Source organism: Melanostigma gelatinosum, assembly GCF_949748355.1.
Source record: "Melanostigma gelatinosum genome assembly, chromosome: 7".
In the NCBI taxonomy this organism is placed as follows: Eukaryota; Metazoa; Chordata; class Actinopteri; order Perciformes; family Zoarcidae; genus Melanostigma; species Melanostigma gelatinosum.
Window position 1 is genome coordinate 3329640 of NC_136640.1, and position 23356 is coordinate 3352995.

Genomic DNA, 23356 nt, shown 5'->3' on the forward strand with positions numbered 1-23356 from the left:
CGACGACTGAATCTGCTTCTGGGGCAAATGAAAGATGAATTGGCGGCGTGGTTCATGATGCAGCAGCAAGTCTGACATGACCGATAATGTATAAGTACTGTGTATTTAATAATTCATGTCTGCCATAATGCTTGAGGCTCGTCAGCAGAAACACATTGATTTGTTTCTCCGTCTGTTCCACATCTGACCGTACGTCCTTTCAGACACTTTATTTCAGTTTCTTGGACGAGGCACGGACGTCCGCTACTACAGGATCTGCTCTTTGGATGCCTTAAATGCACGCGCACGCACACACACACACACACACACACACACACACACACACACAGAGCTTCATAGACGCATTGCATGGGGGGGGGGGGTATTTTTACTGGAAGTAGAACACACAGTAGAACAGCACGGCTTCGCATGACGGAGTGCATGTGAGTTTATTTTACACACATACATCCGATCACAATGTAGCAAAAACAGAAGCGCTGAATGTTGATCTGACGGTCTCCTCTGGTGCCTGTGTGTTCTCTGTATTTACACTTCCTCCTGTTATTCTCACTAATTATTTCACTGATCAGTGTCTTCCATTCACTCACTCAGCTTTATTTGTCACTTGATTTTGAACTGGGGGGGGGTCTGAGCAAACTCACAGATTAATATATTTAACATTGTTCCTGTAATGTATAAATCATATTTAACGTCTTAACCAATCTTAAATCGTTGACTATTCTCTTTTTGAAAGAGATTTTGGGGTGGGGGGGGGGGACTTTTATGATATTGAGTAATTTTTGACATTTGATGATTTCAAAGAGATAACGCTGTCTTATGTGTGTTTTAAATCTTTTGACATGCTGTCTGAAATGAAGGCTTGCAATGGAGCGAGATAGTGGGGGGGGGGGGGGGCTGTAAGTTAATGTTGAAGGGACCAGCATGACGTCTGCTTGGTGACATTCCACAAGTGCCTTCATCGACTCCTCTTCTTCATCAGCAGGAATATTAAATCCTCCTGTGAGATGTTCCTCTTCTAGTCATGCGCATGCAGACGAGGCACTTTTCACACACAAATATGTAAGCGGGGGGGGGGGGGGGGGCGTTGTGCAATGTCACCATGGCAACCTGTCATTGTCGTCAGCCCCCCCCCCCCCCTGTGACTGACTGAGATCCACTCTCATTTGTTTGTGCTCTTCATTCTCCTCCTCTTCCTCGTCCCATTCGCTACCAGGCAGCCGTAGACCGAGGTCGATGCATATTTATTCGTCTGTATTAATCAAAGTAGAAGTTTGTATAAAATGACGTTTTTCATTTTCTTTTCATGGATGATCCACTCGTAGGTAATCGATTTGTGCAATAACTGTTCATCTCACTTTGTGACTCCGTGTTAATCGATGTCGTGAACGCAAGATAACCTTATTTTTGTAAAGAAACCTGAAAAGTGTAAAAAGGTGTTTGTATATGAGGAGCTCGTGTGCGATGAAGTGATATTTGAATGACGGTTTTCAGCGGGAAGGTTTCCCCTGAAGCCTCAATAGAAGTTGTTATCTGATCTCACGGGAATCAGCTGAAGATATTTCAGTGAAACTCTGTTGGCACCTTTTGGGTGCTGGTCAGCCTTTGTTTTGGCCTTTGGGAAACCTTCCCGTCGGGTCTTTAAAGGCTCTGTGGTGAATCATACAAGCCGTCCTGAAGCACTGACGCTGGGTCAGCTCTATCTTCCTCTCCTTCAGTCTGAGGGGCTTCGAGAGGACCAGGTCCTCACATCAGCTTCTATCCTCTCCTCACAGACTACATCGTACCGAAGGCCTCCACTACGGGCCAAACCCCCCGAGGGCCAAACCAGACTGAGCTCAACACAATCGAGAGCTGTTTTTCACACAGGAAAAAAAAAAATGAACCATTGTTTTGTACATCAGGGATGAATAAATGCGATTTTAACAAACAGTGGTTTTGTTGATGACTTCCTGTTCTTGTGTCTCGTGGGACTGTTGTCCTCAGCTGTGGGTCCTCTGCGTTCCCCCTCAGTCCCAGCTGGAAAGCACCGCTGATTCTCCCCGCGGGGAAGCAAACGCAGTACAGTGTTCCAATTAGTCCAAGGCACAGGGCGGCTTTAGACGAGGTTTGTTCCTAACCCTGCATGTTCAACGAGCAGATGTATACCCATAATTCAATCTGCTCACGGCTTAATCTACTTTTATTTCCCCTGCACCTTTAGAATGTGTTTTAATGCACCATTGGGTGTGTTTGTCCTTCCGTCTCTGCATTTCCGCCGAGCTCCGACCGAAATAAATCGGCCGCTACGACACTTTGAATGACGTTTTATTCGTAGTAATGTAATGTACACAACACATTTTCTGTAGAGCTGAAAATGGCACAGCTCTCATTTTAAAGTGCGTTACATGTATATGGTATCTTAAGTCCTGCGACCTCAGTGAATAAACCTTTTCATCTCCAACAGAAGAGAGCATCCTAGATCCACATCAACTTAGACTTGAGAGTATAAGGTGCATGATTTTCTCATCTACTTGTGTGTGTGTGTATGTATATGTATAGATATATATGTATGTATATGTATATGTATACATGTGTGTGTGTATATATGTGTGTGTATATATATATATATATACACATATATATATATGTATATGCACATATATATGTGTATATATATATATATATATACACACATATATATACATATATATGTGTGTATATATATATTAGTTTGTAGACCCTTCTGTCTACTTCTCAGTGACATCACTGTTTCTTTTTCCCCAGAATGTGATAATATGCAAGGGAGTGCAGTTAGTGACAGTGTGGGCTCCATGACATAGATCTGTTTGCACGTCACTCTATTGCGAGCTGGTGAGTTTAATGGTGCGTTCATGTTCTTTTCAACTCGTTAATGCAGGAAAGTGAAGAGAAATCACGTGTCAGTGTCTCATTCAGCTGCTGAAGTTCTGTAACCATTAAAAATCCCAAAATATTGAAGTCAGTCAAGTGCAGCACATCAGTGGCAGTAATACAGACGAGTGTGTGCTTTTCCTCGATGTGTCTCCTTCATTCTCTGACACACGCACACACACACTCCATTCTGTTGTTTGCTGCGTGTGAATGAACATCTGGACTGCAGTGGGTGGAGAGTGCCATGCAAAAACAAAAAAGCTTAATGAGCTGAAGGAGGTCATTCGTTAAGTACGCTGCTCCGTCGCTCAGTGACTTAACAACTTTAGTGTGTGTGTGTGTGTGTGTGTGTGTGTGTGTGTGTGTGTGTGTGTGTGTGTGTGTGTGTGTGTGTGTGTGTGTGTGTGTGTGTGTGTGTGTGTGTGTGTGTGTGTGTGTGAGATTGTTATTGTTAACCTTCATCAAACATCAGTGAGCTGTCATGCTTTTGAAACTCTTTGCACGAGCAAAGCACAGAATTTATTTCAGAAGAGAAGTCAAATCGGATGACTGACTTTGTCTGGATTTAAGTTCAAGTGAAACAGATCTTTCAGGTCAAACACATTCACTCTGAGTGACTGTGTGAGGATCACAAACACGTTTTGACTGAAACGGCTTCTTTTCAGCTTCTAACAGCAGCTCTACTCTGTGGCTCCTGCTCCCGCTGACCAATGACAACAAACTCATAAAAATAACGAGTTTCATGAATATATCTTTGGGGGGTTAAAACTCATCTTTATTCCATGTCTGAGAAAATAACAAATCCTCATGTTTATCATCACACTCCATACATAGATGGCGACTTGCTATAAAAAGTATTAACATACAAGAAGAAAGTGAGAAAAGTAAAAGCAATATTAAAGACGCTGTAACGTCCCGTTCCCCCGTAGATCTGATCCCAGGACTCCGGCTTCATGGACTGAAAGCAACAGTTTTCACTTTTGTCTCATTTTTCTGCAACAAAACTATTTGAAACATTCTACAATCACATCAAAGATCCAAACGTTAACATTCCCCATCGGTCCACCATGACCTCACTCAACAGCCGGCCTGACTTGAGTGCAGGCGGTGATGTTGGAGGAAAGCGTTGACGCAGGCTGCACAAACACAGAGGCCATCAATCAAAGGCGAGCTTCACTGCGGTAGGTGGGGACCCCCGGGGGCTCCGTGGTCCGGCGGACGCTCACCACCAGGGTACCGTCGGGGTTCAGGGTCCCACTGACCGACAGCGGGTCCATGTCCTCTGGAAACAGGGACTTGTGGGTGAAGGTGTCGCTGACGCTTCCATCATCTCGCACCTGCAGGTCAGAGGTCAGAGGGTTGAGCTGTAGGACGAGGAGGGGACAGCTGCTGCTCAGAAGTATTAACGGGCAAACGGAGGAAAGAAGAGATGTGTGAACTTGATTCACACACACACACACGCACACACACACACACACACCTTCTGGGCCTGAATGACAACATGATGGTTGTAGGCCATCACCACCACATCGTGCGGCTCAAACTGGCTGACGTCAGCGGACATGTAGTAAGTGTCTCGCAGGCACCGGACGGCGCCTCCTGTGCCGCTCTGGCCCGTCACAGCGCCGCCTGCAGGAGCTGCAGAGAAACAACAGGAGTTCTGCTTTGAACAACATCTGCAGTGAAGAAACTATAATTAAATCAATGTTCAAACTTAAACATTTAACAATAATATTAACAGTTTTCTTGAATAATTTCACAAACAATGGTTCATTTCAACATTTTACACAAATATGTATTTCATGTTTTATTCATTTCATATATTTAGGTTATACTTTAGGGCTTCATATATTCATGTAAAGCATTGTTGCTCAGCTGTTTGTTTTAAATATTTGATGCTCTGACTAGAACACAAAAGCCATTAAACGCCATGAGAGACTGAAGCTTTATGTTTTAACGGTGTTTACTGTCTGGAAAGAGACAATGTTTCACGGAAGAAGAGACTCAGTGGTTTCATCAAACACATGCAAGTCTTATATTTGTATTTGATTTCACATGTGAGGACTAAAATACTCCAAACGAGTCACTGAAACCAGATTGTAGCCGGTTTACTTGATGATGCTTTAATCTGCCTGTAGCTTCACACCAGTACTACCTGTGTTGTTATTGTGCTTGTTCCTGAGTTGTGTGGCAGCAGAACTGTTGGAACATTTCACATTAAGCCTTCACAAGCTCCTGTGTTTTACATTGGCGCTCCACTTCATATGCATTGTCTGTCACCTTGCTGCTCGTTTGGGGAGCCGTGTGGACGCTCGTCCTCACGGCTCATTACTTTCACTGAGCTGCAGCTCGTTCTCTTTCTCTGCGCTTCTCTTTCAATCAGCCCGCCGCTGTAATGGGACACTATAATGCCTCCTGCCTGCTGGTGGAACACGTAAGTGCCTGAAGAACGGCTGCCACGGTTCCCATGAGCAAGGCACTAAAGCTGTGACTGCTCCAGTAGAGCTGTTGAGCATGAGAATGCTAGAAAGGCTCATTGAACCTTCCTCGTGTAAGGAAGTATTACAGCCCTTTATGAATGTACACAGATTCACACGTTTCATTAAAAATTACCTTTTATGCATCTCAACATTTCAACACAACTCCAGACTGTTTGTTTTTTATATTTTAAATGTAAAATGTTTGTTATTCATCTGTGGAAATTCTTTAAATGACATCATGTAAGAGCAGAATGCATGCTTTCTGTTGCCCTTCTTTCCCCTCACCAGTGAGCCCACAGGAGGCCCTGCTCTGCCTGCTGAAGGGGGTCGAACAGCCGGCCCCCCCGGGCCCCTCCTCTCCAAACAGACCGGAGCGATCGGCAGACTCCAGAAACGGCTGGAAAAGGGGATCCAGGGAGTCGGGCGAGCCGCCCAGCGAGCCCTCCGAGCGATAGGAGCTGGAGGTGCTGTAGCGGGACGATGAGCGGTAGGACGAGGAGGACCTGCGACTGGAAGATGTCAGCGATGCCATGATGGGAGAGATGTAGGCTACCTGGAAAACACACTCCCACACTATTTCTCTCAAATGTGATGTCTGCTAAGTCGCCTTAGAATAAATAGTGACAAAAAACAGGAGTTTACTAAAGTGGATGAGCTCTCTCTAACTGTCCAGGGGTCTTTGTGTGGGTTTTTATAAAGCCCCAGTGCATTGTGGGTCAGTGGAGCACAGCGTGGGCTCTGCAGTGTTCTCCCTTTAGCCATAAATGGCAGTCCGTCCAACCGCATGGTGCCAGGAATGTAACGGACAAACTGATAAGGAGCGGAGACCCCTTCTTATTCAGACACAGCAGAGATAAGGCTGAATGGGGGCCACTTGGAGCCCCCCCCCCCCCCCCCCCCCCCGGCATGTGGTCATAAATAGAGTGCTGGAGTGGTCAGGTCGTCCATTGGACTGGCCGCGCATTCAACGTGGACGCTTATCAATAATGCAAGAGAAACATGGCCTTTTAATGTTTAGCAAAGCTGCTAATGGAATAACAGATGAGTGCAGGAGACGGAGAGCAATGATTCAAACTCAGAAACACCAAATGTGCAAAATGTAACATTCAAGACTCTGGTATTAATCCTTAATACTTTATGTACGTGTGTTGTTTTCATTGGAGGATGTGAAGAATGTCATTCGGCAGCACGTCATCCTGCCCTTCAGGTTAATGTCGCCTCCAGTCACAGCGGGAGCTATAAAGCTGAAACAGTGCCGTGAATCAGCAGCACATCAACATGACACCGCCAGTCTGTGCTCTCTGGGAAACACTTGTATCTGTCCTTGTGTATCACAGTATGCATTGATAAATCCTCGACAGCATCTTTTCTTTTAAACTGCTTGTCAAAGCATGTTTAAAAAAAGATCTTCATGCGGTTTGACCTGAAAGAAGTGCAGGATGAGAGGAAAGAGGTTTTATTCAGTCAATGCAAAGACTCAGCTGTCTTCTCTAACTCCTGCCAGTCAGCAGCAGAGGACTTCGTCCACTCAGCTCTCCTGCCAGAGGTCCCGCGTCTCCACCGGGACTGCGTTTAGTCTCTGGGGGTCTCTGGGGGGCACGCCGTGGTCTCCAGAGCCCGGAACACAGAACCTCTCCTGACCGCCAACCAGGGGCCCAATTTGGATTTCCAAAGTGGAGGACACAGTTGTGATGACAGGCACAACTCCTCAAAAGGCTGTCGTTCTTCAGACTCATACCCGGGGGGGACACAACACAACCATGCTTTTTTTAATCATTTTGATGATAATGGTCGCAACACAAACATTTGATACTTGACTTTTGTTGACATGCTATAGATTCACGATTCAAGATTTAAGATTCAAGATTCCAGATGTTTATTGTTTCTCCCTTCAGAAGCACATGATTGTGAAATTCTTTCTCTGGGAGGCTCCAACTAAGACAGGAAATAAATAGAGAATATAAAAACACACACAAAATATAACACAATAAATATAATGACACAAACACAAGAAGCAATGAACATATCCATCTGTTGAATGTGAAACAAAGACAGAACCACAGACATTAACAATGCTGCATATTGTTCAAGGGTTGGATTGCACTTTGTGTGTGTGTGTTAGTGTGCGTGTGTGTGTGCGTGTGTGTTAGTGTGTGTGTGTGTGTGTTATTTATTCTTTATTGCCTGAACAAGCTGTTCGTCAGTCTGCCGGTGCATTTGATGGGGGTCCTGTGCCTCCTACTCGAGGACAGCAGACTGCTTTGTGAGTGTGTTTGGTCCTTGATGACACTCGGACCCCCCGAGGCACCACCGGGTGCACAGCTGCTGCCGGCTGCAGCTCATATATCCAGTGGTTTGCTGCATATATGAGTTATACAATATCATTTCCCCTGATGTGTTGAACATGATCTGTTCCTGCAGTTTGGGCTCTATATTTATAAGATAGGCCGGGTAAAAGTCCTTCTTCCAACATTCTACACGATGACTTTTTAATGACATTATTTGATCTACTATGACTTATGATTCTACATACTTAACTATGTATTCATTTCTTCAACATTTTATAATATCACCCCATTTTATTAGTTTATTTTTCACTTATTATACGACTACTTCTCTGACTAAGTTTTGTTGACATGCTATATTGTGATGTTTTTTATGAAATACTGCAGATGTTTTTCGACTATACTCTGACATTTTTCAACATAAACTACTCTGACGTTTCTTTACGTGCTATACTGTGACTCCTTCATGCCATACTTTACAACATGTGTTTTTTATGATTTTTTCGACATATTATCCAATACATTTTTTCGTCATACAACACTGTGACTTTTTTGATAAACTACAATAAGAGGTTTTTTGACATACTATTTTTAACCTTTTTTTTACATGGTGTTTTTTTTATTAAATCTCATACTATGACGTTTTTATGACATATTATATTATCATATTATATGTCATTTGTTTTCGGATCAAATTGAAAGTTCTGAAAGTCCAGACCAAACAAGGTGTGAGAGAGTCATTTTCAGAAGTTGTTGAATATTTCTCCATCATCGACATCTGGCAGGACTGCGTAGAACATAAATACATTCTTTCAGGTACATTGTTTGTGTATATTTCACCTTCGACCTGATTTTGACATCAGGAACAAAGACAGACTTTTCTCATTTGGTTGTTGTTTTATATGGAACCTATTCTCTATTTACACATTTTTTTAAAAACTTATCAAGGAAGATTTTATTTACACTCCAGCAAACCGGACCTGGGAGGCACAAGGATGCAAAACCCTGATGATCTCACACATCAAGCTTTGTTTGAAATCCATCACGTCCTGCTCGATATTTCCATCCACTCCCGCCCTCGAGCCCCTACCAGCCACATGGATTCCTGAGCTCCCCGGTGATGTCATGGGAAAATGAAATAGTGCTGTAGGATCACGAAGACCAGCGTCACTTTGTGTGGTTTCTCTAACTGCTGTCCTTTGCCCTGCTAATAGCTTAATGATGATGATGTCGTTGCAGCAGGCTTTATGGTGTGTGCACCACAGTGAATGTCCAGTCGTATATTAAGCATTAAGAGGTGAATGTAATAGTTCATTGTCGAATCATGACCATTAACCACTACATTAATGGAGCTCTGCACACATCTCCTCCCATCTCTCTTTAACTCTCAACTGTAATGTAACTGTATACAGTGTTATATTTCATTTTATTTCATTTAATATTATTTTATTTGATATTATTTTATTATTTTATTTTATATTGTTTTATATTCTTTTATTTTATATTATTTTATTATTTTATATTATTTTATTTTATACTATTTTATTTTTCTTTCTAACTGAAATACTTGTACATCATAAAAAATAATCACATCACACCAAAGCAGATTTTTTTGTTGTTGCAAATAACAATAACAATATTTTATTAACTCGAAATAATATCAGATGCAGCAAACAAAGACTCATTTTTCAAATCCAAGATGGCAATATTCAAATAATTACATTCCGCCAAAAGAGGAAGAAAAGTATTAAAAAAGAGAAAAATGAAAGTCAGGATTGAGATTTCAGAGGGAGGAGAAGGGAGGGTGTGTGTGTGTGTGTGTGTGTGTGTGTGTGTTTGACTGATGCTGATGATGTGGATGGGGCAGTACATTCTATATTCCTCTTACCCTGCTAGCTTGTCTTTGTCTCTGCTGGGTGAGTTGTATGGCTTTGCTCTCTGAACTCTCACAGGCCTCTCCATTTTGTGTGTGTGTGTGTGTGTGTGTGTGTGTGTGTGTGTGTGTGTGTGTGCGTGCGTGCGTGCCCGGTGTCACTGCATGCACCTAACCCCCCTCCCCGAGGACTGTGGGACGTCTTAATTACGACGTGGAGGCTAATATGGGTTAAACACAGACCATCTCTGTGAAGATTGCACTCACGATCACGACACTCGGCTCCTGCAGCAGTTTGTCACAGTCTCAGTTGTGTTCACAGTCCTAATATTCACCGCCGGGGGGGGGGCTGGTGGTGCCCGGGCCCCTTCGGCTCTGTTCTAAAATGGTAAGTAGGCTATAGGGTGACAGGGGCACCACCAGCTGAATATTCATACGCCCTCCAGCCTCCACACTGTCCAACAGATGTTTTGATGTCTTTTTATAGCGCCGGGTTCTCCCACCACCGTCACACTCGCAGGGAGAATCTGGAGCACTTCTCTCTGATCAGTATCCAATGTCAACGCTTGCCTGAAGCAACAAACTACACAGCCCGGAGACAGACACACACACACACACACACACACAAAGAAGCGTTGTTGTTTCACTCTCAAGACATCTGGGCGTTCTGGTGTTCTTCCCTTCATTCCCCCTACATTGCTTTCCACAAACTGTGAAGAGTTTTATCAAAAGATGCGGTGGTGGTTGGTGAGGAGACAAGAGAAGGGAGGGCGCAGATGGAGTGCACAGGGGGGGGATAAAAGACAGACAGGAGAGAGATACGCATCTCCTGTTCGTCAGGCGGTTTTGTCATCGTGGGCTAATTGCCTGTCTGCCAAGGTAGCGCTCAGATTACGTAAGAAGCCCCCTGTGGGGATGTATGGAAGGTGTGTGGGGGGGGGAGACGACAGGACAGAGACGGAGAAGGGGAGACATTCATCAGGCTGTCTTTGTGTGTGTCAGCGGGCACTCTTCTATTTCTATCCTCACGAGGACAAAATATTCTCACAAGGATGGACAGACGAAGGAAGTGTCTACTTCTACAACGGACTTTGATTTCTAGGGCTTGAGATGAGATTCAGGACGTGGTTGGGGTTTGAGACTGGACGAAGGAATGTGGTCACAGAGAGGGACAGCTGAGTGAATGAACACACACACACACACACACACACACACACACACACACACACACACACACACACTGCTCGGGGAGAGAGCGACTCAGAGCGACAGAGAGCGAGGAGGACAAAGGGGGGGGACAATGCAACGTCACCACGTCAGGACAAAAAGCACAACCTCGCCTCGCCAGCATCGCTCCGGCTTTTCATGTCAAGCAGAAGGACGGTGACGCAAATCGACCCGCTGTAACCTCCATCTGTGGCGGGAGAAAACACGCAGGGAGGCAACAGGAAGGGGTTTACTCTGCATCTGCTCATTGAACAAAAAGAGCAAAAAACAAGGGAGAAGAGGAAGGAAGCCAAGCTATGGCCTGAGGGACGGCATGGAAGATGGTGGTGATGGTGATGGGACAACTTGGGAGGTCAAAGGTGACGAATGAAAGGCACAGCTTCACGCCCTGAGTTGTCTTTTCCAACTCCCCCTGACTGGGACTCCTCGTTTAACATGTATCGGTTTCAGTCTGATGTCATCCTGTTTGTATTTTCAAAATAATTTTCCAGATTTATATACCTTTTGCGTTTTGTTTTTATTTATTCTTCACAGCATTAGCTCAGCTACAGCACACACTGTTTTAAAGGGAATCGCTGCATTGGAGGAGTTTTGGAATGGATATACAGGGCAAGCTTCACGAGCTCGCTGACATCTTACAATACAGTCACACACACACACACACACACACACACACACACACACAATTTCACACACATAGGGACTCGAACGTTGAGGCTCTGCTAAACAGTCAAACATCAAAAGATGGATGTGGGGACTGAATCTGTGCTTTAATTATTTGTAGAAAATAACTACGCACACCAGGCTTTTTCTACACACACACACACACACACACTGAAAACGCACACGCAAGCGCACTCACGGAGGATGAGAGACAGGTGGTGTTATGGGTGACGCTCTGGTCCAATGGGATTTTCCTGAGTTGTATGAATGACGGCCCCTCTGGGAGAACAGGCTCCTCACATCCCCACGGACATGGGACTTCCTTCACCTGTTACATAAACACTGATGTTTTGCAAATGTCATAAAAAAAAGAAGGGAAAGCATTGAATAAAAAGGCAAAGCTTTTCAGGAGTTACCATGAGAGGAAAGAGCGTTTTGAAGTTTGACATGAAGAGCTCTTCATGACAAATGCTTTAACGAGCCGTATCACAGTATTCTCTTTTGAAATAAAAACGTTTTGTTCACATTTGTATCGTTATTTTCTTTTTCTTGTTTTTCCCGGGAAACTATATCACACAGTGATAACGAAGAAAAGGAGAAATCTACAGCCACATTAGCATCGTGCAAAAAAACACATACACTGGCACGCCGCGCAGGCGAAGAGATCAAAGCAAGACAGCGCATACAAAAATATAGAAAATCTTCCGATGCAACGTCGTCTCTTCACGGGAAAAACACTTTTCCGTCTTTTTCCACCTGCGCCGCTTTCTGCCCATCACCTCTCACTTCAGGAACATGCGGTTGGTGTTTGTTGTCGTCGCTGCGGCTGTTTGTTTGTTTGACACAACCGCAGTTCCTGTGCCTTCCGTGCAGGAATCCACAGAACCTTTAGAAATATCCGGCGGCTACGGTCGTGTCATTATGGCAGATGTCCATCACCATGATGTTTGGAATAATGTGAACATCAACATGTTTGAGTGATAGAAAACTAGTACAATAAAAGCATATCATTTCTGTTATATCATTTGTGACAAATCTTTTTCATTTATAAACGTTGTTATTTTAAAATACATACTGTGTCCTGTCACTTTTAAAGACATTCCAGCATTTGCTCATAATTGGTAGTGACAGGATTAGATAGTTTGGCATACTCAGCAAGCCATGCCAGGAGGATGCTATGTTGTCTCTTGCAAAGGAGGGGAGAGGGAGGGAGGGAGGGAGGGAGGGAGGTAAGGGCAGGTCCCAGGACGCAGTGTACGACCCTCCCTCCCGTGGGAGAATCTGGGGGGGGGGGGTTATACAGGACAGCTGAGATTGCAAACCGTGCTCAAGACCGTCTCAGCCCGTCGATGTCAGCACTTGCAACACACATGCAAAGATAAGTTGAGTTTCGGACTCATTCTGTCTGCCCGGTCGGTGGCGTCCGTTGTTTTTTTTACAGTCGCTCCGCCGGCGAGGACGGAGACGGAGACGGAGACGGAGACGGAGGCCGCGTCCCGCGTGCGTCCTTCCCCAGGAGCACTGTCCAGTTCTCACACCGATAAAAAAGATTGTTTGGACGCCTTCAAGGAAAATAGAGTCGATACATCGAATGGGGACGAAGCGGTCACGAGGTGGAAAGGAGGAGTTGAAATGCTGCAAGTAAGGCAAAGACGGATGATTTATCTTTCAGTCTTTGGGGGGGGGGGGGGGGACAGCATGCGCGGCAGTTCAAACATTTCAGACGCCATGGAGGAAAGGGGAGGTTGTTGCAAAAAAAAAAGAAAAAAGCGCTTGGAGGGATTAAACACTGTTGTTGGGCTCTCCTGCCCTCTCCTCCTCCTCCTCCTCCTCCTCTTCATCCTCCTCATCCAGAGACACAATCCCGGAGGAGGCCACATCGGAGACCCTCCTGCGCGGGTCGTAGGCGGGCGGGTACTCCGCTCCCTCCGCCTCCACCTGGCACACGGCGCTCTCATAGTCCTTGCAGGGGGTGTCGTCGTCCTCGCCGGGTGACAGGTACGTGTCAGAATAAGAGTAGCACGGAGAGTCCTGACCCCCGCAGGGCCTGATGCCCCGCCCTCCCCCGCCCAGGCCGTGGAAGCCGCAGTCCCCGCCCTGAGCCGCCCGCTGAAGCCGGGCCAGCAGCAGCTCCTCCCCTCCCTGCAGAGCCGCCAGGATCTTGGCGGCGAGCTCGGCGGCGTTGCTGTAGGAGTGGTTGCCGCGGTGGCCGCCCAGGTCGCGCAGGAGCGGATGGTGGTCGTCCAGGCTGCAGAGGCTGGAGCCCAAGGTGTCCGGGGAGCCCGCCGTGGGGGAGGGCTCTCCGCTGCCGCCTCCCTCTCTGCCGCCGCCTCCTCCTCCTCCTCCTCCTCCTCCTCCACCCTCGCCACAGGGCCCTAGCAGGCCCAGGTGTTGGCAAAGCTGACTGTGGATCAGGTCCTTCAAGTAAGGCGGAAACGATGACACATCTAGAGGAAAGGAAACACACTGTGAGCATGAAGTCATGCAGGAAGAAGAGAGAAGAAATACGAGATCAAACTCTCGTTTCCTGTCGGGTCACCGAGAGGTTGCAGCATCAGCAAAATCAACTTGCTTCTTTCTCGTCTTTATTCATACGTCTTCGACTTTATATACAATTGTGCCCGACACGTGCCCGACAACATAAAACCCAATTAAGGATTTCTTGTTTTGTTGCAAACTACAGTATGTGGAAAAATGCTGAACTAAAAAAGAATAAACACTTTGATGACAGTCGTGATAAGAAACCAGCTGCAAAAATGAAAATGTGACGTGATAGAGAAATGAATTATCATCTTTGATTTTGCACATTTTGTTCACCACAGTGCGAGCGGGTTAGCTCCGTACAGGCCGGCTGGTACGCGTGAAGCTCCAGCAACTAAACGGCCTTTCATCCAGAGTCAGAAGCCACAGAGGAAGACGGAGAAGCAACAGAATGGTATTCGCTGCAGTTCAGGTTATTGGTGGTTCGGTGTAATCAAGATGAAAGCTCGGGTGTACACACACACACACACACACACACACACACGGTCAAATACACTCTGTGTATTTATAACCCGCTCACACACCATCCTCACACAGACGCTGTCTCCGCAGCAAAGGAAATGATATTAAAGTTGCAGGAGGGATATCAAATTGCAACGAGGAACAAAAAAAAAAGAAAGGATGAAAACTAGGGCACTGGGACAAGGAGAGATACAGGGAGAGAGGAGGCTGAGGTATTAGGAAAGAGAGGGACAAGATGAAGGAAAGAAATGGGCTTTAGTGTGTGTGTGTGTGTGTGTGTGTGTGTGTGTACCTGTGCTCTGTGTGGTGGGCTCGTTGGCAGGCAGAAAGTCCTCGTCGTATGAGTCATCGTTGGACTCGTCGCCGTCCACAGACGACCAGGCCCTCAGCTTTGCCTCCGCGATGGCAAACTGCTCTGCAACACCTGCACACAAACACACACACACACACATATAAATATATACACACACAAGCTGCACATGTACACACACAAATACATGGTTGGCATGGTAACAAGGAGGCAGCGGTCCCTCGCGGCTCCGTGTCGTGTAGCTGTCGGTTTGATTGGCAGCAGACAGACTTCATCAGTCAGAGTTCTCTCAGCGCTCGTTGCGGCCGCTGCTCTGAGAGTCGGCTGCGTTTGATGCCGTTGTTCTGCAGACGACGTTGAAGACGATCCTACGAAAAGCCCCGGACAACATCACTGTTTACGCCAGGAGGATTATTGTATTGATGAGACGTCATCAAAACTCCATCGGTGGGACAGATTCTCTTTTAACAGACATATTTCATTCACCAGTGAATTATCTGTCTTTGCATTTTGATTTTCTTTTGTTTTTTTGTGTCTATCGATACTAACCTACTGTCACTTACATCCAACACACCATGAAGGAAGTGTTGAACCTGTGTGGACATACATTGATGTGTTTGCACGTACAACAACAGCGACAATCAGAAAGAACAGCCGTCTCATCATCAGGACAGAAAGGCCTCGGCCAGTCCTTCACACTTTACAGTGTTGGTCTGTTTCTATGGTTTAGTCCTCACTTATACCCGTGTTGGGCACAGAATGTTGAATGCACTCCTCTGTGTAATGCACTACAACACACCCGCTAGCCCCAAACATCAGCACATGGTTCAATCAATACCTGTTACACGGGAACACAAGCCAAGCTTTACATGCGTCACACTGACGTATTGGATTTACAGTCGATGTTTGCAAAGCTACACTGTCTTTACAGGGTTGATCTGTCTGACTGTGCACGTGCACGTGAAACCACGGCCTCTGCTTTCTGTAGCTTGTACACACAGTAGCTGTCGTAGCTATTGAGGCGTAATCCTGTCGACAGTGTTCTCGAGTAAAACGACGAAAAATATCATTTTCAAATCACAAGGTGTTGAGTTGAATGAGTTCATCGGAAGCTGTATTCCTCTCGTGGTTATTGGCTCTCGCTACTATCGTCATCAATCACCATATTTTACAAACACACACACACATATAAGGCCACAGACAGGACATCAATGTGTGTGTGTGTGTGTGTGTGTGTGTGTGTGTGTGTGTGTTTCTGAGGTGACTCAGCATGTGCCAGAACCAATAAGGTCATCAAAAGTGACCAATCACCTTCGATCATCATCAAGAGCTGACCAATCAGAGAGTATCTCTCTCTCTCTCTCTCTCTCTCGCTCTCTCTCCCCCTCTCTCTCTCTCTCTCGCTCTCTCTCCCCCCCCCTCTCTCTCTCTCTCTCTCCCCCTCTCTCTCTCTCTCTCGCTCTCTCTCCCCCCCCCCCTCTCTCTCTCTCTCTCTCTCTCTCTCTCTCTCTCTCTCTCCTCCCTCTCTCTCTCTCTCTCGCTCTCTCTCCCCCCCCCTCTCTCTCTCTCTCTCCCTCTCTCTCCCCCCCTCTCTCTCTCTCTCTCTCGCTCTCCCCCCCCTCTCTCTCTCTCTCTCTCCCCCCCCTCTCTCTCTCTCTCACTCTCTCTCGCTCTCTCTCTCGCTCTCTCTCTCTCTCTCCCCCCCCCCCTCTCTCTCTCTCTCTCTCCCCTCTCTCTCTCTCTCTCTCTCCCGCCCTCTCGCTCTCTCGCTCTCTCTCTCTCTCTCCCCCCCTCTCTCTCTCTCTCTCTCCCCCCCCTCTCTCTCTCTCTCTCTCTCCCCCCCCCCTCTCTCTCTCTCCCCCCCCCTCTCTCTCTCTCTCTCTCTCTCTCTCGCTCTCTCTTCTTTTCTCTTCATCACTGCCTCGTCCACTTTCTCTCAATCCATCTGTTTTGTATTCTCTCCCGTTCATCCACTCTCTCCTGCATGTCGTGCCTTTTCTTCCCATCGTCTCTCTCAATAAGACGCTCTATCGACTCACCTGACTCTCCTCATTCCTCTAACGTTGGCTTCTCTTTCACCCGTTCAATCTCCCAGCCTCGTCCTTCGCTTCTCATCTTGATTTCTATCTCTCTGAATCTCTCTCCTCAGTCTCTTCATGTCTCTCTCTCTCTGTCTGACTCTCTCTGTCTGGTCAATGCTCAGTATTCATGCGTCGTCTCCCACACAGAGAGACAGAATCGATGTTTCCATTCATCTTCCACTGTAAGCTCATGGGCTCTGAGCTTTCCTCACAAACACTGAGCACATCCTCCAGCAACTGAAATGCTGCAGGGCCGGCTGCTCTTTAGTTCTCTTTTGAAAGCCTTTTTTATAATTCCTTTAACTCAGGATGCAAGGCTGTGTTCACCTGCATACATACGTCTTTATGTCACTGACCTGCATGCATAAAGAGACACTGTACGCCTACAGAGACACAGGGAACCACAGCCGTGCTCCTTTGTCTGTACGTCCAAAGAATCTCAAGCATTACCATGAGAGTATAATCACTGGTGCACAACTGTTCCTTCATAGGATGTCTCACAATAAACAACATGACTAAATGTAATGCAAATCTTAACCCTCAAACTGCTATAAAGACGTTCAAAATGATTCGATTCTCTTTCTTTCTCTGTCACACACACACACACACACACACACACACACACACACACACACACTTGCTACGCTTCTACAACAAAGACTTCATCACGTTATCTGAAGGGGTCTGTACACAGTGATACAGTTTGGCTGTAGGTGGTACAGTGGTTTGCAGTTTTATACTCGTCAGCACTTATATATATATTTTTTAAATATTCAGTGGGTTAGAAGGCAACAGTAACTCCTGCACATGGACTGATCATGCACTACGGAGAGACACTGCAGGATTACCTTCAAAGAATGTGTGTGTGTGAACACCGTTGTGTTCTGCCATAACTATCTTGCACACACACCAAACATTCACACTTCACACAGTCACACGCAAATCTATCTATCCATCTACGGAACTAAAGAACTGTTTTGTGTCCCTTTAAAGATCAGCTTGCTTGACTCCCTACAGTCGCACATGAACACGTCGACCCAAACAAAAGTCACGTGAACATTACAATATCAGAGAAACGGAAAAAAAAGAAGGAAGGAGAACAGAGGAGGCACGATAGCCAGCAGAGAAACCTCGCTGTGCAAATCAACCTTGAGAGTCTGCATTGCAGGGAGCAAGCGAGAGAATGGGGGGGGGGGGAGACAGGGTGAGGAAAGAGAGAAAAGGGGCAGAGAGGAACTTTAAAAGAGGGGACGGCATGAATAGGTTGAAGGGAGTAATCAATAGAGGGGGCGGGAGGGAGTCAGAGATAAGAGGAGGTGAGCTGTGGGTGAGCGTATGCAGCTTATATGTCTCATATATGTCTCATATATTCTGCATACTAATACACTGGAGTGCCATGTTAAATGACTTCATGCCGTACAGATTGCATTCACACCTCGCTGAGATCTGATGACAGATGTGGTCCGCTGGACCCTGAGCATGTCAACGGCAGCTTCAAATGGGGGATGGTGGAAACAATAAGATAAATTCTGCAAATTCTCTTTTTGATTTTGATCTGCTCCTTATTTACATATGTTTACATTGTGGTTGTGGTTTTTCATTTATTTGGGATTTATTCTGTGATCATTATTTTCATAAGCCGTCTTGCCTGCGGCGTGTGAGTCATCTCTTCGGTGTGCTCGTCTTCAACTCATTCGTGCACATTCAAAAGCCCTCTCAGCTCAGGCTTTGTGGAGGAAAAGGTTGTTGTTTTCTGTGTCGTACATTTTGTGCAGAAACAGAAGTCTTACCGGCAGCGAAGCGGGCCTCCTGCTCTCCCTCCGTGAGGTCCGAGTAGGAGTTGAAGTCCGATTCCAGAGCCGCCGGAGTGTCCAGAGGCTTCGACCAGCCTTTCCACTCGATCAGGCGGGCCACCCTGCCCTGAGCCATGGCTGTCGGCTTTGTCACATGGTCCTTCACTACCTGGGAAATACCTGCAAAAACAAAAGAAAGCGCGGGGTTACGCTACAGCATAACCTTTGAGAAGAAATGCACTCGTGAGCTTTGAGGTTAAATGTCGCACACTCACCATGCAGGGAGGATCGCGCTAACGCAGCGATCTCTTGAATGGTGAGAGCTCTTCTTGATTTTGGTAACATTTCAACGGTGTCATCAACATTCACCTGAAACGACAAGAGAAATAAAGACAGAAGTGTGACTCAGGGGGAGAACACCGGTGCAGGAGCTCGGCTCAGCATGAACGTGAGCCGGAGTCTGAACGAGTGCCCCTCGGCTTCGGCTTCAGGTAGCGTCTGTGTGACGCGCCACACTTTCAACTGGCGCCGATTTAAACCCGTCTGCGTCATTATCAGACAGTCTGAAAAAAACGGATGTAGAAACAGCACGGACGCCAAAAGGTCCAACGGGTTGGTGGGAGGAGCCAAACAAACACAGGACCTTCACCCAGGAGACCACCGTTAAACGTTGACTTAGTTTTGTTAGCGAACTTATTCACCTTTCCTATTTCCTCTTTCACATGTGAACTCAACCATTCAGTCTGTCCTTGATTATATTTTATATTTGTTGATGCACTTTCCCCTTTAATGCTGTAATATGTGGGACTAATAAACAACTGTCTGGTCTTATTTGATCTTATCTCTTACCTTACTAACATCAGTTACGGAACAAGAGTGCTTATTTTAGGCAACAAACCACAATCCTTTCAAAAGCTATACATGTAATTGTGTTGCCGAAACACAACCAAGTAGTCTTGTTGGGTGGGTAAAGCTACTTTGAATTTATTTTGAAATGAGACTTTATGCATGTAACAAGCAGAAATGTAAGTTTCCTTTCATTTATTTAGAAAACCAACGAGCAGAGACTGTCACGCCGTCCCTGACACGTACAACACCGGCACCGGCAGGTGAACGTAGAGCTTCATAGTTTTGAAGCATTGAGCCACTGAACAAGTGTCATAATTAGACATGTTGGGAGTCAGAATGTGTCCGTTATGCTCTTATCAACCAAGGAATCTATGGCTGCAGACAATAAGTCATAGACGAGGAGGAAGCATCTCTGGTTCTAGATTATTTGCTGCATGTTTGCACATTATCTGGACATAATCAAGTGGACCTCTCCAGTGGTGCCAGATGTTTCAATGCAACTGAATAATATACAGTAACAATACATGAAAACTTGTTGAAAGGAAACTGATGATGTGTCCAGACAGTAACAGAACCAGACAGTAGAAAAACGATCCTTCCTGTCTGTCCTCCGTCCAATCTGTCTCCTCTGTAAAGTCCAACCACAAAGGGAGTATCGGGTGTTGACAAGTTCCTTTGTCTGCTCACTCTTTTTATAGCCCCACCTGTACTCACGTGGGAACCGGTCACGTCAACACCAAAGAGCCACTCAATATGGGTCAGCACACGCGGCCGACTGAGCAATTGGATGGGTCTACAGGGACAGGCCGAGTCTCTAGTTTCACCTGCTTCCATTTGGAAAAACAACTTCACTCAAAAGAGCCGCAGTATAAAACGTGAGAAGCGTTTGAGTATTGGAGTCATCTTGAACTTAAATCTTTCATTATTTGACACAAACCGCATCTGATCTGCATGGATCAGCAGCAGCAGCCTGACCTTGTCCCGTCAATTCCACTTAACAGCAACAAAATACGAGCAAAAACTACAAAAGCACAAAACCATGCGTCAGAAGGGGCCCTGCGCGAGCGAAGGGGAACCCCGAGCTCGCGGCGGTATCAGCGGCCGGCGCGAGGCGCGATCGTCCTCTTGTGCCGCAGAGCAGCTCACAGATCAGAGGGAGGATCGTCTGTCACACGGCCTCCGGGAGGGTTGGACAGAGATATTGCGTTGATCTCGAATTTAAAAAAAGAAATCTGATGTCAGACAGGCAGGTAATGTTGTCCACCCACCGCTGAATATGTGCTTTATTTGTTTTCAAATCGTGGCCCAGAGAAATAGTATCAGCATGGTGTGGGAGGAGGCTCATGAGGGAGAACACTGAGTAAAGGTATTTAGCCTTCATAGGAAGAGTGGCACAAACACGCACATGCATACATGTCAGGAAGTCGGTCTGGTGACCACAGACAGTAGAGAGGCTGTCATGATGCTGCTCAGGTTTGACTTGTTGAGGCAGAGTGCAGGCTGACAGACATTAAAGAAACTGAGCTGACTTGTGTCTCCCTACATCCACAGAAGCACTCTTCAAGGATCTCAGTGTTTTGTTAGAATAAACAGAACGCCACAGGTTTCCTAAGTGGCTATATGGCGCATTTATTGTTGGATTTTTTTAAGGTGTCATCACATCTATTGTGTGTCATAACTGGCTGATTGAGTCAAAAATACCCGTTTTTTGTATTAATCAAACGTCAACCGTGAAACACAATAATGCAGACGCATTCTGCCTGTTGCTGTTCAGTAGCACACACACACACACACACACACACACACATTTACTGACGACGTCACACACACTCAGAGCGCCAACCGACGGCCCACAACAGCCAATGAATAACTCCTGCACGTGCCTTCCCTGCTTTCAAATGATGTAGACGTCGCTGCTGATCACTGGCCGTCACAGGCGAGGCATTTGCATCAGCGTGGATAAATTCAACCTCTTTGAAGCTGGGAAAATGTCAGATGTCTGGTTTAAAAATGTGTTGCTCCAAAAATGTGATAAATACAAAATCTGACCAAACACATGATGTTTCTCTCCTGGGGTGCCTGATGTGTAAAGCATTAGAGATGCGTCCGAACCGTCTCTCACGGTGCCCACTATTCAATAACAGGCGAATAGCGAGAGGCTTTCATCTCGTAATGGATCACTTCGGCGCCGCAAAGCGTCGCCTGGCTGGCTCGCTGTGACACATCGGATCCACACCCAGATGGCGCGCTCTGACGGATAAAAGAAGATGGATTCATCATCATCTCTGTGGCAACTGTCAGCACCCCGTGAACTTCGGCTCCAGAATTTCTAGACGCAAAGGCCGGAGGGTGTTAACTGTTTGGCAACAAATGTCTTGCACTGCAGTAGATTATGATGGTTCATTGTGGATGCACCAGTCTAACCAAAGAGCCCTCTAAGCCACTTCTTGTCTCATCTCATATCTTAAGAGCATCCTGTCACTCCCTCTGCTTTTTACGATATGAAACCCCAGAATCAACTGCATCAGAAACTCTGGTGGAACGGAAAACGTGATTCTTCCAGGTTTTTTGAAGTCAACTAAGCATTCAAGTGAGCCACTAAAAACCAATGTAAACAGCTCAGAGCTGAGTCGATCCAGCCGTGCACGTGTGAGCTAACAAGCTAACGGAGCAATCAGTCTGGCTGTTCAGTAATATCTTCAAGAGATGGTGTGTTGTCCACATTACACTCAGTGACACTGACTATCCATTTGAAAATCCCAAATTAAAAACGATTTGCTAATTTCTGCCGAATGGCTTTCAAATGATTAGAAAGCAAGTGGTTAACATTAATGAGAAACTGAAATGGAGAAAGAACTCAGAGGTTGGAACACACGTTAATAAGGTAATTAACAATCCTTGGAAAGGGATGAGAAAATAATGTTCTGCTCCGTGTGACGAATTACTGAGAGACTGTCGTCTTTGTGGTCCGCCGCCAACGAGCTTACAACACACTGGAGGTTGATTGTCGCTTCAAATCATGAAGTGATGTTCAAAGAACATCCAATAGTCTGTGTAACAGTAAATACAAATGTCTACAGAGATTGTGTTTTATTTTTCTTATGAAGGTCAAACAAGACTGCAGGTTCATTCAAGCATCACAGCAAAAAGACATGCAACAGTTGATTATGACTGGAATTGCAGTTATTTAACATAATATCATATATATATATATATATATATATATATTGCTATGGTTTTCGCAATCGGCGATTTTCAGTTGCCTATTTACTATCTGAATTATATGAGCTTTGTTTAGACCTTACCATCTACATCTTGTACATCTGAATTCATACAGTAGGTTGTTTGTTCTGCAGCCTAACTGTCCTTTTATTAACCCTTACTGCACGTTGAAGGGTCACAATAGCAACACTCCTGGTTTAAGAACAACTTTGGGCTCTTTGGGACTTTTTCCCTTCAAGCACCTTGAAGTGAGAAACTGTCAGAAATCCATTTTCTAAATGATCCTTTTAATGTCATAAAAAACAAGTTAAAAAGCGAGGTACACGTTTCCACTTGAATGCCTCATTTGCTTGACTTGAATCGTCTTTATTTATTATAAAACTCTTAGAAACATCGACTCGTGTTTTAATGATGTAATGCACGAGGCCTAAGTGAGATTAACTACATTAGCTAGGCTGCAGATTTTACCCGAAAAAAATAATTAAGGGGCACCTCGCTGAAGTCCAGTGCGCCCAAAGGTGCTGTCAGAATCAGTCTGCGCGCCAAGCAGGTCCGCGTGTTCCCCAAAAGCGCGAGGTCAGACAGGGAGCTCGCAGCGCTCCAGTCCACGCGCAGCGAACCGTCAACGGCCACTGTCAGGAGGAAGAGAGCCACGTGAAGAGTACAGAAAATGAACAAATA

General features: G+C 45.8%; 2 protein-coding genes across 2 annotated transcripts; both read right to left on the minus strand.

Annotated features, from left to right (window-relative positions):
- Nucleotides 1–4049: 4049 nt before the first annotated feature.
- On the minus strand, nucleotides 4050–5901 carry hspb12 (heat shock protein, alpha-crystallin-related, b12; the record flags this gene model as incomplete). The annotated part of the gene is made up of 3 exons (XM_079272605.1): nucleotides 4050–4226; nucleotides 4370–4527; nucleotides 5655–5901. 3 exons carry the CDS (start codon nucleotides 5899–5901, stop codon nucleotides 4050–4052), a joined length of 582 nt encoding a protein of 193 aa, XP_079128731.1.
- Nucleotides 5902–13199: 7298 nt separating this feature from the next.
- On the minus strand, nucleotides 13200–18964 carry LOC306779354 (protein FAM131A-like; the record flags this gene model as incomplete). The annotated part of the gene is made up of 4 exons (XM_079271230.1): nucleotides 18880–18964; nucleotides 18602–18784; nucleotides 14713–14844; nucleotides 13200–13864 (listed from the first exon to the last, which is right to left on the minus strand). The coding sequence occupies exons 1-4, from the start codon at nucleotides 18947–18949 to the stop codon at nucleotides 13200–13202; spliced, it is 1050 nt and encodes a 349-aa protein (XP_079127356.1). The 5' UTR covers nucleotides 18950–18964.
- Nucleotides 18965–23356: the final 4392 nt, after the last annotated feature.